This window comes from Durio zibethinus, chromosome 5, assembly GCF_047325235.1.
Source record: "Durio zibethinus cultivar Kanyao isolate XHJ-2024 chromosome 5, ASM4732523v1, whole genome shotgun sequence".
Taxonomy (NCBI): domain Eukaryota; kingdom Viridiplantae; phylum Streptophyta; class Magnoliopsida; order Malvales; family Malvaceae; genus Durio; species Durio zibethinus.
In genome coordinates this window covers 30,455,713-30,479,352 of record NC_143166.1, presented here as the reverse complement: position 1 = coordinate 30,479,352, position 23,640 = coordinate 30,455,713, and the positions used below count along the sequence as shown (strand labels likewise).

The 23,640-nt window shown below is 30.6% G+C and overlaps 2 protein-coding genes across 7 annotated transcripts; one reads left to right on the top strand and one right to left on the bottom strand.

The window, feature by feature from the left end:
• Nucleotides 1-9,075: 9,075 nt before the first annotated feature.
• Nucleotides 9,076-15,244, top strand: LOC111282014 (protein RAE1-like). 6 transcript variants are annotated; one of them, XM_022869886.2, is made up of 11 exons: nucleotides 9,076-9,312; nucleotides 9,441-9,527; nucleotides 9,874-9,951; nucleotides 10,194-10,387; nucleotides 11,070-11,211; nucleotides 11,662-11,742; nucleotides 12,731-12,859; nucleotides 13,088-13,165; nucleotides 13,716-13,787; nucleotides 14,640-14,720; nucleotides 14,823-15,244. In XM_022869886.2, exons 1-11 carry the CDS (start codon nucleotides 9,253-9,255, stop codon nucleotides 14,871-14,873), a joined length of 1,053 nt encoding a protein of 350 aa, XP_022725621.1. In that variant the 5' UTR covers nucleotides 9,076-9,252; the 3' UTR covers nucleotides 14,874-15,244. The 6 variants fall into 6 exon arrangements, with proteins under 6 accessions (XP_022725621.1, XP_022725623.1, XP_022725622.1 ...); XM_022869888.2 differs by having other exon boundaries at nucleotides 9,441-9,532; XM_022869887.2 differs by lacking the exon at nucleotides 12,731-12,859.
• Nucleotides 15,245-15,906: 662 nt separating this feature from the next.
• LOC111282013 (BRASSINOSTEROID INSENSITIVE 1-associated receptor kinase 1-like) lies at nucleotides 15,907-22,861 on the bottom strand. The gene is made up of 11 exons (XM_022869885.2): nucleotides 22,378-22,861; nucleotides 21,543-21,675; nucleotides 21,376-21,447; nucleotides 20,687-20,830; nucleotides 19,401-19,472; nucleotides 19,226-19,297; nucleotides 19,004-19,080; nucleotides 18,390-18,518; nucleotides 17,966-18,307; nucleotides 17,182-17,576; nucleotides 15,907-16,572 (listed from the first exon to the last, which is right to left on the bottom strand). Exons 1-11 carry the CDS (start codon nucleotides 22,454-22,456, stop codon nucleotides 16,255-16,257), a joined length of 1,833 nt encoding a protein of 610 aa, XP_022725620.2. The 5' UTR covers nucleotides 22,457-22,861; the 3' UTR covers nucleotides 15,907-16,254.
• Nucleotides 22,862-23,640: the final 779 nt, after the last annotated feature.

Sequence of the window (23,640 nt, the reverse complement as noted above, 5' to 3'; positions counted from 1 at the left end):
TCTTCCTTTATTCCTCTTTCCCCTTTTGCGTGATGCTCTTTACTTCAATAGTACAAGGAAAATGGTTCAATTTTTAACTTTGACGTGGCATTTTTGATCCTTAAAAGTGTCACTATATCTTTTGAGAGGAAAAAGGAAACATTACTAGTTTATATGAAATATCTTGAAAAGAACATTAATTCCTGTCTGTCAATGAAAGCTCTCTCTTCCATTGCTTGCCATCAAGCTGTGGTAGCTTATACAAGATGCCCTTATGTGTAGTCTAGTCACAAAATTTTTCCTGCATAGAGAAAGATAAATCAAACCCTAATAGACTATAGCTTGTACATTTTGGTAATAGACATGTTGAACAAAGACAATCTCTTCTAATCTTCTTGTTTTGAGATTAGAAGTGTAGTAACAAGATTTGTTATCCATCTGTATTGACAAATGTATAGGCTCATGCCACAGTCAATCAACAATCTAAAACTTAATATTGTAGATATTTCACCCTCAACCTGGATTTATTATGGATATCAAGGAGATGTCTCATGCAGAAGTCAGTCCTTGGAGGAAGAGGCATCTTAAGTCGATCTTTCAAACCAGATGTCAATGGTCAGAGCTTTTCATTATGATACTAGTTATTGGAGTACAGCATGCATTGATCTTTTAATAGTAATTCAGAAAAGAGTGACACCTCTATTTTCCACAGCTTCACCTAATGTCCTCCTTTATTCCTTTTTCCTCTTTTCCGTGATGCTCTTGCCTTCTATCTTACAAGGAAAATGGATCCAAAATTTTCCTCATTGTTGCATTTGAAATCATTGAAGTGCCACCATCTCTTTTGAAAGGGAAAATAAAATATACCAGTCTAAACGAAATGTTCAGTAAATAATATTCAAATTCCTGTCTATCAATGGGAGCTTGCTTTTCACCGACCGTCACTCAAAAGCCAAGAATCTGTACAGTCTTATGCATGATTCCGCCTCGCATAGTCTAGTCTTCAAAATATTTCCAACATAGAGAAGATAAGCCACCCCCTAAACGTTGATATAACGTTTTTACCCTTCGAAATATCTAGACTAGGCCTGCTTGTGCTCAACTCATCAAAGTTCCCAATCCAATCTACCATTTAAATATCACATGCAAACACTGGCTTGATAGTAATGGACCTTGAGGACTTAATTACTTTACTACATGTCGGCAAAATTATATTTCGACTTCAATGTTAAAGTAGCATGTAGCACAATCTAGATGATTACTACAGGGAGTGACTCCGTAACTGATATGAGTTCTTTATCGTCTTTGATAAGTCAAGTGAGCATTTTCTCCGTCGTGTCGCATAAATCCATGTGCCATTGGAAAATCTTGACTCAAAAGTTTCTTGTCATTAAAATAAAACCACATGTCGGCTTCCTCACCATTTCTTGAGATAAAAATTCTACCAATCTACACTAGGAAACACAAAGTTCATTCCAATTTCCATGTTGAAAAATTCCAAAAAACAATTCCTTAAAAGAACTTCCCTGCATAGCACGAACAAAGTTCCAAGAAACTTCAAACCTACCAATTATCATAAGCTACAGAACAAAGAATCTTGACTAAAAATGTCAACATATTCAAATGTAATTTTTGTCTACCAAAATTATTGTTAAAAAAATCAAAAGCCATTTTGACTTCCATAAATATGATCAACCCCATAGTATTTATATCAAAACTCTTCATTGCAAAGAAATTATATTGAAAACGACATCCCCATAGTTTGAATGGCATTTGCAGGAAAAGAAATGGGCAAATACCTACTTTCCACCCTATAAAAATTAATGCCAATAGATAGAGAGAGAGCTTAAAATATCTGATCTTTCAACATTATTGTTTCTGAAACTAAATAGGCATTGACATTGAAGAATAATAAATTAGTGTTTGCAGAAACCGGAATCTGAAATATGGAAATAACAAGCCAAGAGCACCCCCAGAACCACGATTTCATTTATATTATTTGAATAGTCAAACCATTTCTCAATGGAAAAACAAAAAATGAAATAGTCAAAAGTACTAGATAGGAACAAAAAATGGTAAAACAGGGGAAATAATAATAAGGAAAAATGAAAAAAATTAAGCACCTAACAATGTAAACCTGAAAAGTATCAGGTTCTATTTGTTTTGCGTAAATTTATTTTCAAAAAATATTTTTTTCAAAATTTTTTATATTTTTTAAAAAATTAAAGATTTTTTATTGTTTGAATGAAGTAATGAAAAATATTTTTTGCTGCTTTCTAGAAAAATTATTTCTTTTAATAATACATATAATTATTAAATTATTGAAATTATTTATTACTATATTTATTAATGTTAAAATAATGTTATTTTAATAATAGCATTTAATATTAAATATTAATTTTATTAATATAATAATATTAAAATATTAATATTTAATACTAAAATAGTTATATTTTATATTGATAGTATCTATCTTTAAATTAAAATTAAAATATTATTGATTTATTATTAAAATAGTAATAAAAATATATTAGTCAATAAAATATAAAAATAATATATTTCAAATTGAAAATTATTAAAAATGATTAAAAATATTCATATTATTAAAATAATATTAACATTCTATTAAATAATATTAATTATTAAAACAATAAAATATTATTTAAATAATAATAATATTGTTAAAGTAATAAAATAATAATATCTATTATTGAAATATTAAACATATTTATGTTTAATACTATAAAAAATAGAATATTTAAAATTAAAATATCAAAAAGACTTTTAATATTATTTTTAATAAAAATGAAATAAAAGTATTTTTTATTAATATAATAATATTTTAAATCGGATCAAATTTAGAATTCAATAGCGAGTTTAAATATCATGTTCAAGATTCAGCTTAATTAGAATTATAAAATATTTAAAATTAAAAAATTAAAAACCTTTTAATATTAACATTTTAAAATTTTAAGTAAAATTAAATAAATTTATTTTTATTAATATAATAATATTTAGGGACGGATCAAATTAAATCTGAGCTTAAAAAATTATTTTCAAAGTCCGATTTAAATAAAATTATGATTACAAACTTGATAAATAATCTTGTCTATAAACAATTAGTTTTTGAAAATATTTTTTCTTTTTAAAAGGAAAACAATTTTCTAAAAAATTAGCTTAATTTTTCATTGATCAACTAATTTTTTATTAAATAAATAAAAAATGTAAAAATTATTTTTTACCAAACAAACTGAACCTTAAGAAAAAAAAAATGAAGAAGGATAGTGGAGAAATTCACCGGTGTTTTTGCTTTTTGTATTTTTTTTTTTCTTTGACCCAGGAGTGGTTTTTAATCAGCTTCCATTTTCCAACCTCAAATAATCTTCCATTATTATCCAAAAAAGTAAAGCTGTCTTTCAAGCTAAAGCCATGATTTTCCAAATTTCCAAAGTGGGTTCTGAAGAAAAAAAAGAAAAAAGTTGGTGAATTGATCAACAGTTCTTGGCAGGCTTGGAAATTTAAGGCATACGGGGTCACCTAAACTGCATATCCTTGTTTCTTTCTCAGGCCTGATGCTGACAACCGTTTATATTTTCATCATTTTTCTAATTTTTAATTTTCAACTGCATTATAAAATTACATAATATATCAATATATAATTGCTTTGATATAACATGAGGAAGTATATAATTCAAATTCAAATCACTTTTAGAAGCTAAATCTCTTTTACATTATAATAATTTTTAGAACATCATATTCATTTCATTCCACAAAATAATGTTTGGGTTAAGTTTTTTATAATAAAAGAATTTTCAACTTTGATAATTGATATTTTAAATATTTTATTAATGATTTTTTGTCAAAATATATTTTAAAAACTTCTTCATTCAAAGTGTTTGAAAAATATTTAAAATAAAATTAAGTTAAAGTTAAAAAAATTTATCATTAAAAATCTAACTATAATAGTATTTATGTACCTAGAAAGTATTACTTTAGGAGTAATGCCATTTCTCCTAATTTTTTTGCTTCTAGATGTGACAAAATTTTATAATAGGTGACATCCGGAGCCATCCATGGGTCAAGACAAGCTTAGTTGATACTTTCAAAATTTTGTTAAGGTCAAGTTTAGTTTTCTCATTTTGTCTCGGTTAATATTTAAAAATAATATTAAAAATTATAAATAATTTTATATTAATATTTAAAATATATTTAAAATTAAATTTAATTAAAAATAAAATGTTACTAATAAAATAATAATTCATAAAATATTTCACATGGAAAGTCTTATGCACTTGCAATGGTCTACTACTACTAGTATTTAACAACTATTTTTTTCCTTAAAAAAAAAAAAAAACTATTTGAAAGTGTAGTATAGTCAAAACTCACTACGACTATTACTAAAAAAATCTGTGGCTTTTAATTTCAATAAATAAAGTATTTAGAAAGTTCACATGTACATTGACCATATAGTTTCAATTTTATATATATATATCTCTTAACAACCTTGTTGTAGCTTCATGCTTCAGATGAACAAAAGAAAAATTAAATAAACCTAATATACTTACATATTAAAACATATATAAGTTTATATGCATATATATACATAAAGATTCAATTATATCAATGTAAGTATTTTAATTTTTTTTTTTACTGTTAGATCAAAATTGTTAAGATTTAAATTATTTATTTTAATCCAAATTTAAGTGTAATACTTACAATTATGTAAGTAGATCCTTCATATACATATATATATATATATATGCACATATTTTCTAGAGGATGAATCTACTTACATTGATATAAATTTTATGCTTTTTATCATTGAATCAAAATGGTTAAAATAAAATTATTATTTTGATCAAAATTAATTATAAATTTAATTTTGATTTAAAGGTTAAAAAATATAAAACTTACATTAATATAGATAGATCCACTCTATTATATATATATATATATATATTATATTCTATGATCATATTTGATGAATAGATGATAGGTACGATAAAATGATAATAATTTTATATTATATTTGATTTGTATGAAAAAAATGATAGGATTATCATGAGAATTAATTATTCTCTTGGTATAAGATAATCCAATTCTCTTGAAGTAGAAAAAATTATTTTTAATTAAAAATCATTAATAATTTAAATTATATAAATATCAATTAAGAAAAGATAATTTTAATTAATAAATAAATTATTCTATCTTAATCATTAACACATCGAATATAAGATATGATAATATTATTCAATATAATTTCATTCATAATATTATCTTATTTTATTTTATCATAATTTTATGTATCAATCACATCCATATATATAAAATTAAAAAAAATAATTTTTTCTACACCCAAATGTATATAATATAAAAATTAATTTTTTTTCATACCAATCATTTATTTGGAATTACTCGGCAGGCTAATTTTTCGCACGTGACGTATTCTTCGAGAATCGAGATGCAAAATTGCAAATTTTCCTTTTCTTTTTTTTTTATTTATCGCGAAGGAATTCAAATCTGGATAAAAGTGTAAACGATTATAAATCAATCAGTGAATGCTTTACCAGGATACAGATTCTTTTACATCTTTTATTTGTAAGAAATTAATGGATATAATAATTGTATTTCGAGGTCCAGGAATCTAGTTGGGCTGTTTGCCCAATTAAGTGCCATTTAAGGAATTTATTATCCGAACTTGCAAGCCTGTGGATGAAGTTTGATATGGGCTACTGCCGATCCAACTCTATTCATTGATGGGAAGGAGAATGAATTGAGAAATGACAATAAACACAGATTAACCCTTAAAAACTACTCTGTCAATAATTTACGTTTAAAACAAAATTGTTAATATCATATCAAATAATATTTTGATTTTTTTTATAAAAATGGTATATATTAATATAAATAATTTTGATATATTATTTTGAATTTTTTGATTTAATATAAATATGTTTATAAATATATAAAAATTATTATAATACTATTAATAATCTACAACATAAATATGTAATATTTTTCAAAAACCAAATAAATAAGTTTAAAATATAAAAATAATATCATAAAATTTTTATAATATTGTTAACCACTTAATCTGATTATATAATATTTAAATAAATATTTTTTATATAAATATTAAAAAAAAACAAAGAGATAAAAAAAATTATTCTTGTCTTTACTATTATTAAACTTAAAAAAGGAAGCATAATTATTTTTTTGAAAAAAATTAAAATATTTATGAATTTTGATTTGAAAAAATAAAGTATAAAAACAAACAAATTATAATAAAAAAATTAGAGAAACCTAACTTCTAAGAATTATTTTATCATTAATTTTATTTTTATTAGGTTAAAAATAATTAAACAACAAAAAATAAATTAAAAATTATAAAATATATTTTACATTTACATACCGATCGAAACAATTTAATCCACTTAAATTCACTAAAACTAATCGAAAGTAATAAAAGTAATTTGTATTATTTGGTATCAAATCTGATACAAAAAATATCTTTAGAAGTATCATGTTTTGGTATAATTGGAGCATAACGGCGATATGACTGGTATCAAAATGAATTTAACAACTATGGTTTAAACCATATTAATCCAAATTGAGATAGATGTAATTAGGATGGCTCAAGGGTTTAAAATGGGATGTGGTTGATATTATTTTTGGTGATAGTGATATGGTTGGTGAGTGGGAACTTGGAAGGTGAATTGAATTAGTTCGAACTTATAGTAAGGAAAGTATAATTAAAGGGTATAGGAGTTTGTTTTTGAAAATATGTTTCAATCTTAATTTAAGTAAATGTATTAGAGTTTTAGAGAAACAAAATGAGTAGCAAATAAAGCTTAAGAATGAAAGATTTAAAATCAATGTACTTGGACCTCCTATATACCATTATAAGGAATGTGAGGTAGTGAAAAAATCATAACAAAGTTCAAAGTAGACGATGGTTGATGGGAATTTCATATGAGGTTTAAGGAGGATTCATATAGGTAAGCATGATGTAACATTTAATGATTTTAGATAAATTGAAAGTAAGTTGGTTTGTTAGGATGGATGTGTTGATAGAATATTAGTAAGGGTAGTAGAATAAGTTATTTTTTTTGATAAAAAAATTATTAGTAGACGAGCAATTTAAAGACGAACTTATATTGTAATGAAAAACTTAAGCATCTATCTCTCTTAATAGTGATGTAATAGTTAAATATGTGTTATTGTAAAGACTAATCTTATTGACTACATCATTACGTGTAACAAATATATAAATTGAATTGATAATATGGTGGGGGTAAAAGCGGACGGGCAATGCTTCTAAACATTAAACAATAGTATCTTTGAATGAAAAAGCCAAAAAGGTGTTGGACTGTTTAATCAAAACATAAAAGTACGAGGGTGAAAATGATATATTAATGTTTGTAAGCTATTTGAGCTTAGCTTAAATAAAAATTGAATTTGACTTAATCATTATCGACTCGAATTTTAATTCGAGTAATTTGATTTATCAAGTGAGTCAAATTTAAATATCTTAATGTGTAATTTGAATAGTTCGCAAGTTTAATCGAATTTTTAAATTTTAATATATTTTTATTATTTTAATTAAAATATTATAATTTTACCTTTATATATATATATATATAACATATAATTGAGCTTGAAATTAAGTATGAGAATTAAATTCATTATTATTAAACGAGTTTAATTGAACAAGATTAATAATTTAATTTTTATCTTGAATTGAGTTCGAACTTAAAAATTAAAATTCGATCAAATTTAAATTGAATTTTAAGTAACAAATTTTAAATTGAACTCAAACTCAAAATTTTTATTATATCAACTTAACTTAACTCAACTCATTTACATATCAACAAAAGCGGGTCAAAAGCGAGTTAAGAATATGTGAAACATTACTTGGAATCTACGGACCAAACTTGGGAGGGATGGAATTTAAATTTGATTTTTTGAATGGACAAAATTGAAATTCCCCATTTATAATTTGACACTAATAAATGTAGGAAGTATAATAAAGTATAAAAAAAAATCTAATTTTAATAATCTGGCGAATTATTTCATCAATTTTAATAAAATTATAAAATATTTTTACATTAAGGGATAAAATTTTCATCGTACTACGATTGGATATTGAAGTTTAATACTATATTATAAGAGATTTAAATAAAAAATTGAGAAAAAAAACAATTGAGAAAGAATTAGAATAAAAATCTCCTAAAATGGTTGCAAGGTCAAGTATTATGAAAATATAACATAAAAAAATATAATTCATATAATAAATCATTCATTGTTCCAAAATAATAAAATTTAGTTTACAACTCTAATAACAAAATAATTTTATTTTAATCTTCACCCTAATTCTTTCTCAGTTTTTTTTTTCTCTATTTTCTTCTCATTTAATTTCTCTCATTTAATTTTTTTCATATTTATTTTCATTTGATAAATTATAATTATTTTAAAAGTATTTTAAATTTAATATTTATAAAAGTTTTTATTTTAGCATACATTTCTTAAAAAAAAAAATTTTAGATGTGCAATAATTTTTAATGTGACGCGGTTTACATTTTTTACATATTGAATATTCACAATATATTTTTTATTTTATTCCAAATTAATTTTAAATATATTAACAAAATATTTAATGAAACATTCTATTTTCATTAAGTGTAATCCAAAAATCATTAAAAAAATAAAAATATAATATTAAATTTCAATCAAAACAAATTACAATGATAAATTTCAATAACTACATGGAGATAAAATTACTATTTAAACCAATACTTTTCTTCTAAACTGAAGTTATATTACAAAAAAAGGGATTATATTATAAGATTTTTTTTAAGAGTCAAATCAAAATAAAATTAACCCAATATATAATGGTTGAAAACTAAAAAGTCCAAAACTATATAGCGCCAAATCGTAATTTTGCTCTGAACTTTATTACATCGGGGTCGTGCTATTAACAACTGCCACGTGTCACTACCGTTATTTTTCTTGCTGCGTTCTGCCAACGCTAACATAGACTGAGACAGTCTTGCGTTGGCTGTATATATAGCTTCACACTTTTAATTCCTTTTACCTCCCATTTTCTTCCTTCTCTTGCAAATCAAAGCTTCCAATCCAAACAGCCTCTTTATTTCCATCTTCCCCTTCTTCTTTTCTCTTCAAATTCTCGCTCGCTTTCTCGCCTTCTCATTTTTTCTCTTTAGCATATTATTGGTTTTCAAAAAGAAGGAAAAAGAAAAACGATTTGCTCAAATGGCGAGTTTCTTGACGGCGACAACGCTTGGAAATCCAAATCCAAACAAGTCTTTCGAGGTTAGCTTTTCTGTTTTTAGAAATTTTTTTCCTTTTACGACTTCAAGTTTTGCCTTGTTTGATCAGTGAACAAAGTGAGTTAACTTTTAATCTCTTGTTTATTTGATTTTGATTTATTATTATATTAGGTTTTGGAACCTCCTAATGACTCTGTTTCAAGTCTCAGTTTCAGTCCTAAGGCCAATTTTCTGGTCGCAACTTCTTGGGATAACCAGGTAAGGTATATATGCGGAATAACGTACACTTCAGCATATATTAATTTATTTTAAATTCTGTTTGGTTACTGAGAAAATATTGGAAAAGGTAGGTGAATGTAGAATTTTTTTAGGGTTTAATAAACGAAATATTTTGTTTAGCTTTCTTTACAACTACTCGAATTTTTTGGCATCCAAACAAAAAAAAAAAATGAACCAATTTGTTCGGGAAATATTAGGTTATGCATATAGATATGTGTGAGCAAGCACGTGCTTCTTTTTCCTCAAAGTTTCTGTTTAGCGGTTATTAACTGTTAAAAGTGTAACTTGTTTTCATTTACATATATTTGTGAAAATATATTTATAGGTGAGATGTTGGGAGATAATTCGAAATGGGGTAAATGTTGCCAGCATGCCGAAGGCATCCATAATGCACGATCAGCCGGTAATAACTGTTCTTTGATTTCATTATTTGGTATTTTATTTTATTGTTCTTAATGGTTAAGTTAATAAATTGGTAAGAGGACATTTGAACCTCGAGCCTAAGGTTCCTTGATATAGCAGTTTGTTTTCCATTTTTCCATCTTTAGGTCCCTAATCCCTAAATGGATGTGCAATTACGTTCAGCATTTTTTTAAAATTTTTTTTCTTTTTCTTTTTTTTTTTTGGCACATTTTCTATTTACAGGTATTGTGCTCAACATGGAAAGATGATGGAATGACTGTATTTTCTGGTGGATGTGACAAACAAGTGAAAATGTGGCCTTTGATGTCTGGCGGCCAGCTAATGACTGTGGCAATGCATGATGCACCCATCAAAGAGATGGCTTGGATCCCTGAGATGAGTTTATTAGTCACAGGAAGCTGGGACAAGACATTGAAGTGAGTCAAATATGGCATATCTATACAAATTAATTGTTTAAACACTGCTGCAAGTAGGGTGGGCAAAATCACTCGAACCCGTCGGGTTTCGACCAGACCCGACCCCTTAGGGTTGGGTTTTTTTTTTTTTTTGAAAATCGGGTATCGGGTCGGGTAGAGTAAAAAAAATTTCGGGTTCGGGTCAGGGTCGGGTTTTGAGCAAACCCGACCCTACCCGACCCGATATATATAAAAAAATTATTTTTTTAATTTTATATTTAATTATATATATTTTTATATATATTTAATTTTATATTATATTTAAAATAATATTTTATTAATTTCGGGTCGGGTCGGATTTGATTTTATACAAATGTCGGGGTCGGGTCGGGTTCGAGTATTAAAAATGAAAAAAAAATGTCGGGTCGGGTACGGGTTCGGGTATTGCATATTTAAAATCGGGTCGGGTTTGGGACGAGCAAAAACCCGCACCGACCCGACCCGTTGCCATCACTAGCTGCAAGACTTCCACTTGTTGATTAGTGAATGATGATTTCCTCTTGAACTCTGTTATCACTTATATTGGCCTTTTTGTATGCTGATAAATTGATGTCCGTGACACTCTTTAGTATTTCATTATATATAAAATTCATTTCGAGTTTCCTTGTGCATTTTTGTTGACATATATTTCCCACCAATTTAGGTATTGGGATACGAGGCAGTCGAATCCTGTACACGTTCATCAGCTCCCTGACCGCTGCTATGCACTTACAGTGAAACATCCTCTCATGGTTGTTGGCACTGCTGATAGAAATTTAATTGTCTTCAACTTGCAGAATCCACAGGTAAGGTTTTGTTATTTTGAAGTTCTACATATTTCAGTTCATTCTTTGCTTTCTATACTAGCATTGTATGTTTTAGGAGAGTTAATCACAGTGATCATTTCTTTGTTCTCATTCTCACTGCACTGGAAATAATGAAACAGAATGGCATAAAATCAAGGGTCTCCAATAGATAGCTGCCTCATCTGCAGAATAATCAATGTTGATATGTCATCAATTTATTGGTGACCTGCATAATTGCCTCTACATTAATGCTTGTAGTATAGTCTGTGCATATAAAACTTGCGTCTTTACAACTTAAGACCTGGTATCTTTTGAATATTTCATGGACCTAAAAAGTATTACCATGTTACTGATGATTTGTTTTCTTTTTTTCTACAGTGGTCATTTTATACCTTTCATTTTGCCTTATGTTTGGATTTTAAGTTTTTATTTTTCTTCCTTCTAATGCAGACCGAGTACAAGAGGATTCTTTCACCCTTGAAATATCAGACAAGGTGTGTTGCTGCCTTCCCAGATCTGCAAGGCTTCTTGGTAAGTATCAAAACCTATTTATCATTTTGGTGCCCTGCTTTCATTTGTGCCTGTGATTCCTAGCTTTTTCATTTTCTTATGCAGCCCAAATCTCAGTAAAATTCTTGCCTGTAAATATGCAAAGCATATATGATAAAATTGGATAATTTGGATTGGCAGATACCTCCTTTTTAGACTTTATTTTGGCTTAAAGCAACCAAATTGTTAATTAATCTCAGCTGTAATTGTCTGTTGTTGTTGACATCAGTGGATTTTCTTTGATTTCTCATATTTTCGCATATGTTTCAGTTAGTGCATGCTGCATGCCAACTTTGTTTGTATCATAGATTGTTGAGGGAGCTATCCCTGAAGTTATGGGATGCCATGATCCTTTATGAGATTTTGATCTTTTATCAATGATGAGCAATTTGAGAATGGCCAGAACAATTTGACATTCATAAGGCATGGCACTTAACATTCCATCAACGCTACTGGAGTGGCCATTTTCATTTGTTTGATGCTGTTGAAATTACATCAACCTTATACGTATGCTTTCTTGGGCATTTGACTTCTTAGTTTGGTGATCTAATTTTATAATAGTGTCTTTGTTATGATAGCACTGTACATGGATACTTTCTTCATTTTGGGTTCTGTTTATATACCATTCTCTATAATCTGTTAATATCTTCATTTGCTCCTAATTCTGGAAGATCATTATTTAATATTAATTTTTTAAGGTGTATGTAACATTTTAAGTTTTATTATAAATTTTGTTCAGTAAAATGTAAGTTTCTATTATAATTTATTGGGTTGGCTACCACTCGAACTATATATTGTATGTGAATTTGGGATTTCGTTCTTTTCATGTTTAATAAATATTGTATGTAAAACAATAAGCCAAATTTGAAAATATTTAATTTCGGCCTTCATGTTGTCTTTGGGTTCAGCCGACCTGAGACTTATGGGATATAAGGCTTAGATTGTTGTTGTTGTTCTATGTTCTCTTTAGGTTGGATCGATAGAAGGACGGGTTGGTGTGCATCATTTGGATGATCAGCAACAAGGCAAAAATTTTACTTTTAAATGTCACAGAGAGGGCAATGAGACGTTCTCAGTCAACTCACTAAATTTCCATCCTGTAAATTTCTGCTACGATTTCATTATATTCTGTAAATTTACATTACATAACATTATTTGTAGATTCTTCAAATCTTTTTCCATTTTGGTGTGTAGGCAACTAAAAGCAACTCTTTATCCCACCTAAGTAGTTAAGGTTGATTCACTGAAGTGATGTTATTTTTTTTTACATCTTATTCATTGTTTTTGTTATATCTCAAGATCATATTCAGGTGTGCCGTTGTTTCAGGTGCACCACACTTTTGCAACTGCTGGTTCTGATGGAGCTTTCAACTTCTGGGACAAGGATAGTAAACAGAGACTGAAGGTGCATAAAAAATTCGATTAATATTTTATCTATTGGTTATGTTGGAAAAGAAAACTTACATCTCTCTTCTTTTCAAGTGGCGAAGCAATCATAAGCTAGTTTTAGGCTACATGTCTTCACATTTTCCCATTTATAAACTTGTGGAAATGCACGTAAAAGATCTCTTAGTAAGGCTTATGACATATTTATGTACCACTAGGCACATTTGAATAGCCGTTTCTTCTCATTGAGACATATGTAATGTACATGCACATGCACATGCTTGTACACACTGAAGTAAACTGTGTCTGTGGAGGTGAATTTTTGGGGCCTATATCAGTATGTCATTTGGTTGGTTGCATTTACTAACGAAAATCATAAATAAATCCTTTCTTAAATTTGAATTCAGTCTTTGTTACTTCAATTGCCCTGAATTAAGTCCTCTAATTTATTGAGGCATGTGTAATTTATATAGGAGAGAAAAATGGAATTTTGGCTGGGCGCTTGTGCTATGAGTTCCCTTTCTCACAAATTAATTAATCTAACTTGATTCTATGTGATCTGATCTCAGGCCATGTCCAGGTGTAGTCAGCCTATTCCTTGCAGCACGTTCAACAATGATGGTTCCTTATTTGCATACTCGGTATATTTCTCATTCTTCATGTGTTTTTTTTTTTTGGCCATTCATTCTATCTACATGCATTAGTATACTGATTTTCCATCCATTGGTTAATCACCATTACATGTGTCTTCTCCATGTCATATAGATAAAAAGTCCTTTTATTCTTACTGAAAGGAACTTTTGTGTGTAGGAGTTGAATTGATTGTATATTCATTCTTGTATGCTAAGATTATTTCAGGTGTAATTGTAAGGTTATAGTCTTGTGGTTCTATGATTTAACGATCTAATAGTAGGGAGTTTATTTTTTTTTAGCCAATTCTAATAGTAGGCTGTTTAATGTCTTATGAAGTATGCAAAGAGGCTCAGATTATCACTTTATTTTTTTCAATATAGCATTTTAGATTTTATGAATTCCTCACATATAACTGTGAGCCCCCTATATAACAGCATCCCCTGCTCCCTGCTCCCTTCCCCACCCCCCCCTCCCCAAAAAAAAAAAATCTTCTCTTTCTTATGCATTCATCAGGATAGACATGCATACATCATGCTCACAAATTCATCGTGGATAAGAAGAAAAACAAAATTACGGGTTAAGAAATAAGAGGTTTAAATTAAAATGCATGGAAGTTGTGTTGAAATCTATAGATAGATTTCAACTGGGCTCTAATAAATGACATTTTTGCACTACTTTGTTTTCAACTGGTGTTGTTGAGGGTAAGTCTTTTATCTGTGGTTGAGATATTGCAGTTTCTTGGTTCATGTGCTATCTGTTTGAGCTTGAACACCAAGAAAACCTATATTATCCCTCCGTTCTTGCCTAATAAAAATCCCTTGCATTGATATGTTATTTTATTTTGAAACTTCTGTTGACAGGTGTGTTATGACTGGAGCAAGGGTGCAGAGAATCATAATCCTGCAACAGCAAAGACATACATTTTCCTACATCTGCCACAGGTATATTTACTTGGTCTCTTCCGTTTTTAATGCTTTTCTACACTATTGCCGGCTTGTTTTGTTTGACATTTAACCTATTCTTGCATGCTTTGTGTTATGCAGGATTCTGAGGTTAAAAGCAAGCCTCGAATTGGGACTAGTGGTAGAAAGTAATGCTGAATTCAAAGTTGTTTTGCCTGTATGTAAACGTCAATCACAGTAAAGGTAGAAAATTAGGATAGATCCTTCCTTGCGAGCATATGTAGAGAGCATAGAGCTCAGGTAAGGAAAGGAAAAGATTTTGTTTCAGGTAGGTCTTTGAAGCAAATACTTGTTCCTCGTGGTGATATGTAGTTAGCAGTTATACGCAGATCCTTGTACAGATTAGGCGTTAAATAGATATTTCAAACTTTGCCTTGTTTTATTTTACTGGCAGTAAACCGAATTCATCTCCCAGATGTTGGAAGGAATGTATTAAAATCGTCCGAGAGTAAGGCCCAATTATATATACCTCTACTCTCGCCTCGGCTTATTTCTTTGCTTTATTTTTGTTGTCTGAAATCTTTTTAGATTTCGATTAATTCAAAATTAAATTAAGTCAGATTTTATATAAGAGATAAATTTTTTCAAATTTGATTTTTCTGTTCGCAAGATTTGATATCATAATCTTATTTATCAAATTTTTTGTCACTTAAATTAATAGAGGTAGGTGATATTTTTATATTTTATTATATCAGTTTTGACTTTTTTATTTTATCATATCAGTTTTGACGCTTGCCAGAGTAAACTTGTTTGGTTAGAAAAAAGAAAAAAACTAAAATTCGTGGGTAAAAAAAAAAAAAAAAAACTAAAACTTGTGGCGGTTTGGAGCCGCCTTGAATTGCCGGCCATCTTTCCGTGAACCCAATCCACAGCGAATCAGTTTGAGGATGAGTTCATTTGGATGACCTAGAGAACAACAGAATTAAAGCACGGAGAAATTCTTTATGGAAGATTAGCTAGTGACATTATCCTATGTTATGTAATTTAATAATACAACGAAGCTGTCCACCAGTAAAGAAAGATATACGATTATTCACGAACTTTAGCGGCAATTAACACAATTCTCACTTAAAAGAATTTACAGAAAATTGACCCTTTTGTCAACGATGAACCTCGCCCTATATGAAAATGAGTTGAAATCAGGAAAGCAGAAGAGTGGTTGCAATGACCGAAAAAGTTTATCGTGGTTAACGATTTACTGTATTTATTCGTGAAAAAGTTATCACTAACGTTTCAGTGCATCAAAATAACAAGGGTGCTTCTATGGCCCTTCTTGACCCGTCTTTTTTTCTAGCACTTCACTAGTGTTCTCTTACAAAGCAAAGAGCAAACAACATCGTACAACATGTACTATAAATTACAACAACAGTATAAATGGGCCCAAAAAAGAAAGAACAATAAAAGAGGAGAGGAAAAACGACAAAGAAAAACTATATGCACAAATGTGAACAATGCGACTCTAAAACACAAAACCAACTCTTGCCTCAAGTCTTCTTATTGGCAGAAGTGGTCATCATCTAGGACCAGATAATTCATCTGGAGGAATGTGAGAAGTGGAGTCTGCAACAATCCAATTAGCATTCGGGTGGTGGGTAAGGTTAAACTCCTGGCGAATCATTTCCTCTTTCTGCCACTCATCCCATCTTTCAGCCAAGCCATCACCCTCCAGCATCCTGACCACTTCAGCCATCTTAGGCCGTTCCATTGGGGAGCCTTGAGTGCACAAAAGAGCCACCTGGATTAGCTGTTCCACCTCTTCGTCTATGTAATTACCCTGAAGATCAGAATCAACCAGCGTTTCCAACCTCCTGTCTTTCAGAAGCCCTTTTACCTGAAATTTCAGCACTCGAAAAAAGTGAAACAAAAACCACTTGGCCCGGTACTAAGCTTTACTTGAATTTAGTATAATTGCAGTTGACAAAGATGTCAATCTTACGGGCATAAAAAAATCATGAAGCACAGATCAATGTCAAGATTTTACTACTTAATTACATAGGCTTCCCAAAAAACCATTGGTTTTAAATCAAGTTCATTTAAAACAATGTTGCTACCTGAAACATGTTTCATAACATGCCCAAAATTAACGAACAGAGTGGTCCATCTTGACTGCTAACAACTTTAAAGAAAGATAGGATCACCCCTCTCAACAATTTTTGACAACTATTTCTATATTTTCTTTTCCCCTCTTTCACCTTGTAGAGAAAACATTGTCAAGTTTCAACAGTTTTTATTTTTCTGCTTTTGCATTTTCACCTAGCGAGGAAAATAACATTTAGCTTCGCTCTGTTATAATGGTAGTTCTGCTAGTGACCTTGGTGTATTGCTTTTGGCCAACCAGGACAAGCAAGAATTAATTAATTCCAACACTAGACAAGAATGACAAGTCAAATTTTGAAATGCATCACCATTGAGAAATGCATTATAGGGAGAGAGTACATACCCAATCAAGCAACATGACATCATCATCATTTGCAAGCCGAGCAAGATCAAAAGCCCTCTGTCCAGTAATGAGTTCAAGAAGCATAACACCATACCCAAAAACGTCAGTTTTCTCTGATGACTTTCCAGTTGATAGGTATTCAGGAGCTATATGACCAATTGTACCACGAACAGCAGTTGTTACATGAGTATCTTTGTAGTCCATCAGTTTGGCCAGCCCAAAGTCTCCAACAACTGCTTCAAATTCCTCATCCAACAATATATTTGCGGCCTTCACATCACGGTGTATAATCTTAGGGTCACAATGATCATGCAAATATGCAAGCCCCCTTGCAGCTCCTAATGCAATCCGTTTCCTTACAGCCCAATCAAGTGGTGTTTGAGACTCCAGACGCTCTAGAGAAAGTAAAAATCAAATTAATAGATGATCCACTGTAACAAGAAGAGCTCACAAAGTATTTGGATTCCGTGAATTTCTCACAATTCAACTTGGATTTAAAGACAATCCAAGCATTTACCAAACACAAGTTTATCAAAAGAATGTAAAAAATGTTTCAAAAAAAGATCAGGATATGTGATCAGTTGTTCAAAATTTCTTCACAAACTAAAAAAGAAATAGAGCAGGTATTGATAATTGAAGCTCACACAAGCTTAAATAACTTATGTCGGAAATAAATTGTAACCTGAAGAACATATATAAAACAAATAACATGATAATACAGACAGAATTGCAGAAACAGGAAACATATGACTAAAGAAATAAACAAGGACACAACAGCTGATACCTCTTAAACAGGATGCAACACTACCATTAGCCATAAAGGGATACACTAGTAGCCGTTCTGTAGGGGTCATGCAAAAGCCACGGAGACGTAGTAGATTCCGATGCACGGCCATACTTATCATTTCTACCTCTGTTTGGAATTGCAACTCTCCACCTTGAGTCCGCTCTTCTTTCAGTCTTTTTACTGCTACCAGAGAACCATCAGCTAAGCGACCTTTATAAACTTTACCAAAACCACCTCTACCCAGAATGTTTTTGTTGCTAAAACTATCCGTTGCCACTTGTAGTTCACGCAAAGAAAACCTTTTAAGTTGTCCCAAATGAACTTCTGGGTCCTCCTCAGCTATAAAGAAAATTGGAAAAAGTGAATACATGCACACAACACCATAAAATCAATTAAAACTATCTTTTGAAAAATCACTAACCAGGTACATCAAAGAAATGATCCTGTGGTTTCCTTCTTCGCCACCAAGCAAGTACAATTGCAGGAGCAGCAAACAACAGGGCAGCGCCAGCAGCAACTCCTCCAGCAATAGCACCAGTGGCACTATTACCTGCCAGTATGAAGTTAGATAAATCTAGATACTGTTAGCACACCTGTATCATGAATATTCATAACTATTAACATTTTCGGCTGGTACCAACACAGATACCGCAGGCAACATTTCAACTGAGAGAACTTGTGGACGGGGGGATTGGAGCTACAGATAATGTTCTAGCCCACTAAAGAACCTAAAGCCATTCGTAGGTAATATCATCATCAGACTTTAGATCAGCACTCAAAGGTAACTTCTTAAGAAACAGACCCAGATGTAAGAAAGCTCAGGTAGAGCAATATACTCAACCTACAACAATATGATACAGAAACATGATAACACCAAACAGTAGTGAATGCAAAGAAAAATTCTAAGGAATATCTCAAGAAAAAAAAAAGAATAAATACTAATAAAAGAAAAGCGGGCCCCAAAGTTAAGCATAGTTTAGAGTTAATAATAATAATAATAATAATAATAAAATAAAAAATAAATCGAGAACAAACCTGATGCAGCTGGAGTTGTACGTGAGATAGGAGGCGGTGGAGCAGGTGGAGGATTATTCAGTCGATTATTAGCAAAACTGTTTTAAAAAAAAAAGATGCAGCAATTCAAGAGACTGCTCTGAGAGTATTAAACATGAAAAAATGGTAACAAGCAGTGGTGGTTAGGGTCAGGAGTTAGGGCTGAGAGGGTGAGAGCAAAATGAGATAGCATAAGAGAAAAACCTGATAGGAGTGAATAGTGAAAAAGAACCATTAACTGGAATATCTCCTTCTAACTGATTGTTTGAAAGATCACTGCATCACATAATATAACATCCCCCACCATTAATATATTGTTTGTGAAGATGAGGTTAAACTGCTAATGTGAAAAAAAAAAAATTCTGACAGCAACACTCACAGCACTTGCAGTGACGTAACTGTAGTTAAGAGCATAGGAATTTGCCCTGACAACGTGTTGTTGTTGAGACGCCTATTCCACATAAAGGAAGCATCAATTACATATCATATTGATGAGAAGACCAGATATGTAACTGATAAAAACTCATGATTAATGAATAATTTTAGCACAGATATGAAGAAGAAAAAAAAAGCCTACTTCACCAAAGAAATCATTTCTATAGAGCCCATGTCACTCAAGCACCACTGGCCCTGCAACTTTCTGGACCTAAACCACATAACACTCAAAAGCTTAAGCTGCAGTTGCGACCAATGATTTACTTGAACCCTTATATAGGTCCTAACAATCACACTCACATCAGATGTGGATGGGTATCACAGCCCCACCCACTCAAATTCTTGATGTCCTCATCAAGGCCACACATCATAAACATGATCACAATCAAGATCCACTCCACAGTACCAAGATCTCAATAGTGTAGTATCAGAGCTCAAACCAGGCTAACACATGCTCTGATACCAACTGTAAGTACCTGCATCTAATCTATGAGATATTGTCCACTTTGAGTCGGAAGGTCTCATGGTTTTTTCCACAAAAAGACACATTGAATGTATAGGTTTAAGTCTCTACATATATTCCCAATATGGGATTTGGGGGTTACAATGTCATCACCTAGAATTCACTCAGCTAAATGTTTTCCTCCCGGTGGTTATTACACTTGATATCTGATTGGTCTCTTGCTGTCCAAACGAGATCATGAATGAAGAAGAGAAGAAAGAAATACAGTATAGAACTCGGGAGTTAACACCAACAATCACAGTGGAAGAGATCTGGTATTTTGGTCATTAGCTAGTCTTTGGTACCAACATGGCCCATTTTTTAGTCTGTTATATAAAAGTTATCCAATTTTTGAAGTCCACGACTAAACCAATGTGTTTCAACAATCAAGAAGTCTTCTCAGTTCAGGGAAAGTGTCATTGGTAGTTCTAGGATCTTATTCCTAATCTAATAATTTTAGGAATCCTCCTGTTGACTCTCTTCTATAAAACCTACTAAAACCAACATTCTGCATGTATAGGAAGAGAAGAGGATATACTTATATCTACCAAATTATAAACAAGCTCATTCATTGCTAGTAATAATACCATTTGCTGATCCAGTTCAGCTAGCAATATATCAACACATAAAAAGCCTTCTAGATATACTACAAGACATACGACTAGAATGCAAGAAAACAAAGAAATTGGATAAATTAGCCACACAAAAAATGTAAAATATGTTCGTACAGGAATCTTAGTTTCGAAAGCTTGCCCAGAGTAGTTGGAATGTGTCCGGTTAAATTATTCAAGTAAAGATCCAAGCTCACCAAGTTGGTCAAATTTCCAAGCTCCTCTGGGATTATCCCAGATATGTCATTACTATAAAGCTCCCTGTCATAAAAATTTGACTTAGTAATTCTTTCACAAATGAAGTTCAATAGAAGCACATAATCCAAGTATCTTTGTATGAAATATGCAACCCAATCCAATGGAATACAACCATAGTCAAGATTAAGATTGCATAGCAAATAAAAACCAGAGCATAGTGACAAAAGCACAGACAATCTGTGCTTACAACTCTTTCTACTTTTTCTAAGGTGAAGTATTGGAATTTCACCATGAGTTTTAACTAAGGCAATTTAGAAAGTTATGTTTATTCGATTTTACACAGTTATGAATTTAAGAAATATGATTCTGAGTGAACTTATCTACTACAACCAAATCATAGAATATAATCTAAAGGAAATCCTAAATAATAAAAAACACTATTAACTATTTGGCAAAGCATGCTTACCTTCTGTTTTTCCTTTATTATTTATCTTTTACAGCTCAAAATAAATCTAAAAACGTGGAGCAGCATGTGAGAACTGTGTTCTTAGTTTTTATTCTATCTAAAATAAAGTAGGAGATCACCAGGTCTAAAATTATCAACTTACAAATACTGCAAATTGGAAAGTTGCCCAAGCTGTGGAACCAATTGACCAGATAGATTTGCATTCCCAAGATCACTAAATTGACAAAAGTAAAAGCATTTATTAAGTCAAACTAGAAACTGGAAAGAAACATCAACAGCAGTAGCAAAAAGATATACAAGTAAACTTACACTCTTGTTACACTATTTTCACTATTACATGTAACATGAAACCATGTGCAAGGATTAACAAGGGTTGGGTCCCAACTTTGCAACACATTATTAGGGTCAGCCAAATTGGTCTTCAATGCATTCAACGCATCACCTGTTTCATACAAAAACAAAGCAATTGAATATTGGTTGTTGCAAAACATCATTCTCAGCAATAAGCAAGAAGCATATATAACTTTGGATGAGAAATAAAACTTAAAAGAAAGTGAACAAATGTTTCCATAATTACTGTCAGTATTTGCAAATCAAAGAAGTTTGTTTCTCAATTTGCAATAATTGGGAAACATCAAAAAGGAAATAGGGTAAAGAACATTTATTTCATTACAAAAATCGAAAACTCCAATGGAGATAAAATCATATCATGAAACCATTTAAAGTATTGGGAAGGGCAAAAACCCCACCCAAACTTGAAAGATTCAACGCAGTGAACATAATACTATCCAGATGACATCAGACGTCGATGAAGACAAGGCATTAGTTAATTTCCCCAACCTGAATATCGAAAATTAGAACGTAAATCATATCCAAAATATTCGCAGAAATTAATCACTTCCAAGCGTGCAACGATCCCTACAGTCAAGTCTATTAGTGAACTGAGGCTAATTGAAATTTAAAACAAGCAGTCAACCTTATGCCACTGCTAAAAGCAATCCAATAATAGCTTCTAAATTCTTCTAATTTGAATCCTATAAATTTAATTTAACAATAATTCCATTGGAAAATTCAACAAAAATAATCAGAATACAAAGATAAATATATAAATAAATAAAAGAAAATGGAAATAATCATAACGAACCTTCCGCATTTCCCGCAACTCTGAAAACCAAATCCAACACCAAAATCAACCATAAAGGAACGGAGATTAATCGCTCCATCACCTTTTTTTTCGCTGTTTTCGGCTACTTCTGATTTAAAGAGCTAAATCCCCAAAATCGTCATCAATCTTCCATTTCGACGAATAGTGGAGGCGTCAATTTGGTCTAAAACGGATATCCAAACTCACACAAATATTGATCGTTGATCAAATCAAGAAGCAAAAAAGAAAAAAATAACTAGCAAACAATAAAATTCGAAAATACTCCTCTCTGAACTATAGCCAAAAGAGAAAATAAAGAAGTTTGACTAAAAATTCCAGAAAATTATTGGCTCTCTCTCTCTCTCTCTGTCTTCCACAAAATGATTATGCCTGTTTTTCTCTCTGTATTTTGGAGCAGATCAGAGAGGGAATTTGTGTTTGGTAAGGGGAAAAGAAAAAGAAAAACAAGGGAAGAATCGGAAGTGAGGGATATGTGTTTTTTTTCAACTAAGAAAAGTATTAGAGTTTTTTTTTTTTTTTTTGGATTTTTTAATAATTCAGTTGGCTTAGTCAAAGCAGCTCCTTAATTAAACTTAAGTCGCCAACATGAGTTTTCAAAAAAAAAAGAAAATTACATTATTATTATTACTAAATTCATTGAGAGATATACTGAGTTGGAGATGAATATTTTTTGATGGATTGGAGGAGATGAGATGAAACAAACGGGTCAAAGACGCACGCTTGAAAACAACTGGCCCCCACTACTCCTTCTTTATATTATTATTATTGCATGCTAGAAGAAAATAGTAGTACCAAATGACTAAAGTCAAACCTCAGCCTTCCCTTTTTTCAACAAACAAGCTTTACTTTCTTTTCATGCTTTATAATGTCACGTGACAACCACGTGTTCGGATATTGTAAATGAGGACTATTAAAATTATGGAGTCCATTATTATTTTGTATTTTATGGTAATTATTGTTGAGAATTTACCATCATAATGTACAGATTGACTTTTTTTTTTTCCTTTTCAATTGTTAAGTTTGAAATATTCACTCATAATTAATCTCAACATTCTTATCAATCCATCATGATTTTTTTTTAAATTCTATTATAAGCATATAATGATCAAAATAACAGTTATTTTTTTTTCTCTTTTAATCTTCAGCAAACAACTAGAAGTATTTTAGTTATTTGTATCGACTTGACATATCAAGTTGGTCTGACATCTCTAGTGCTATCTTAACTTGACCTTGTTTTAATTG

Coding starts and splice junctions, on each gene's coding strand:
- LOC111282014 (XM_022869886.2), top strand. CDS start 9,253: ATGGCGAGTTTCTTGACGGCGACAACGCTTGGAAATCCAAATCCAAAC. Junction 9,528..9,873: donor CAACTTCTTGGGATAACCAG/GTAAGGTATATA, acceptor ATATATTTATAG/GTGAGATGTTGGGAGATAAT. Junction 14,721..14,822: donor TTTTCCTACATCTGCCACAG/GTATATTTACTT, acceptor TGTGTTATGCAG/GATTCTGAGGTTAAAAGCAA.
- LOC111282013 (XM_022869885.2), bottom strand. CDS start 22,456: ATGGAGCGATTAATCTCCGTTCCTTTATGGTTGATTTTGGTGTTGGAT. Junction 20,831..21,375: donor CTTTCCAATTTGCAGTATTT/GTAAGTTGATAA, acceptor TTTTTATGACAG/GGAGCTTTATAGTAATGACA. Junction 19,298..19,400: donor GTTACGTCACTGCAAGTGCT/GTGAGTGTTGCT, acceptor TATGTGATGCAG/TGATCTTTCAAACAATCAGT.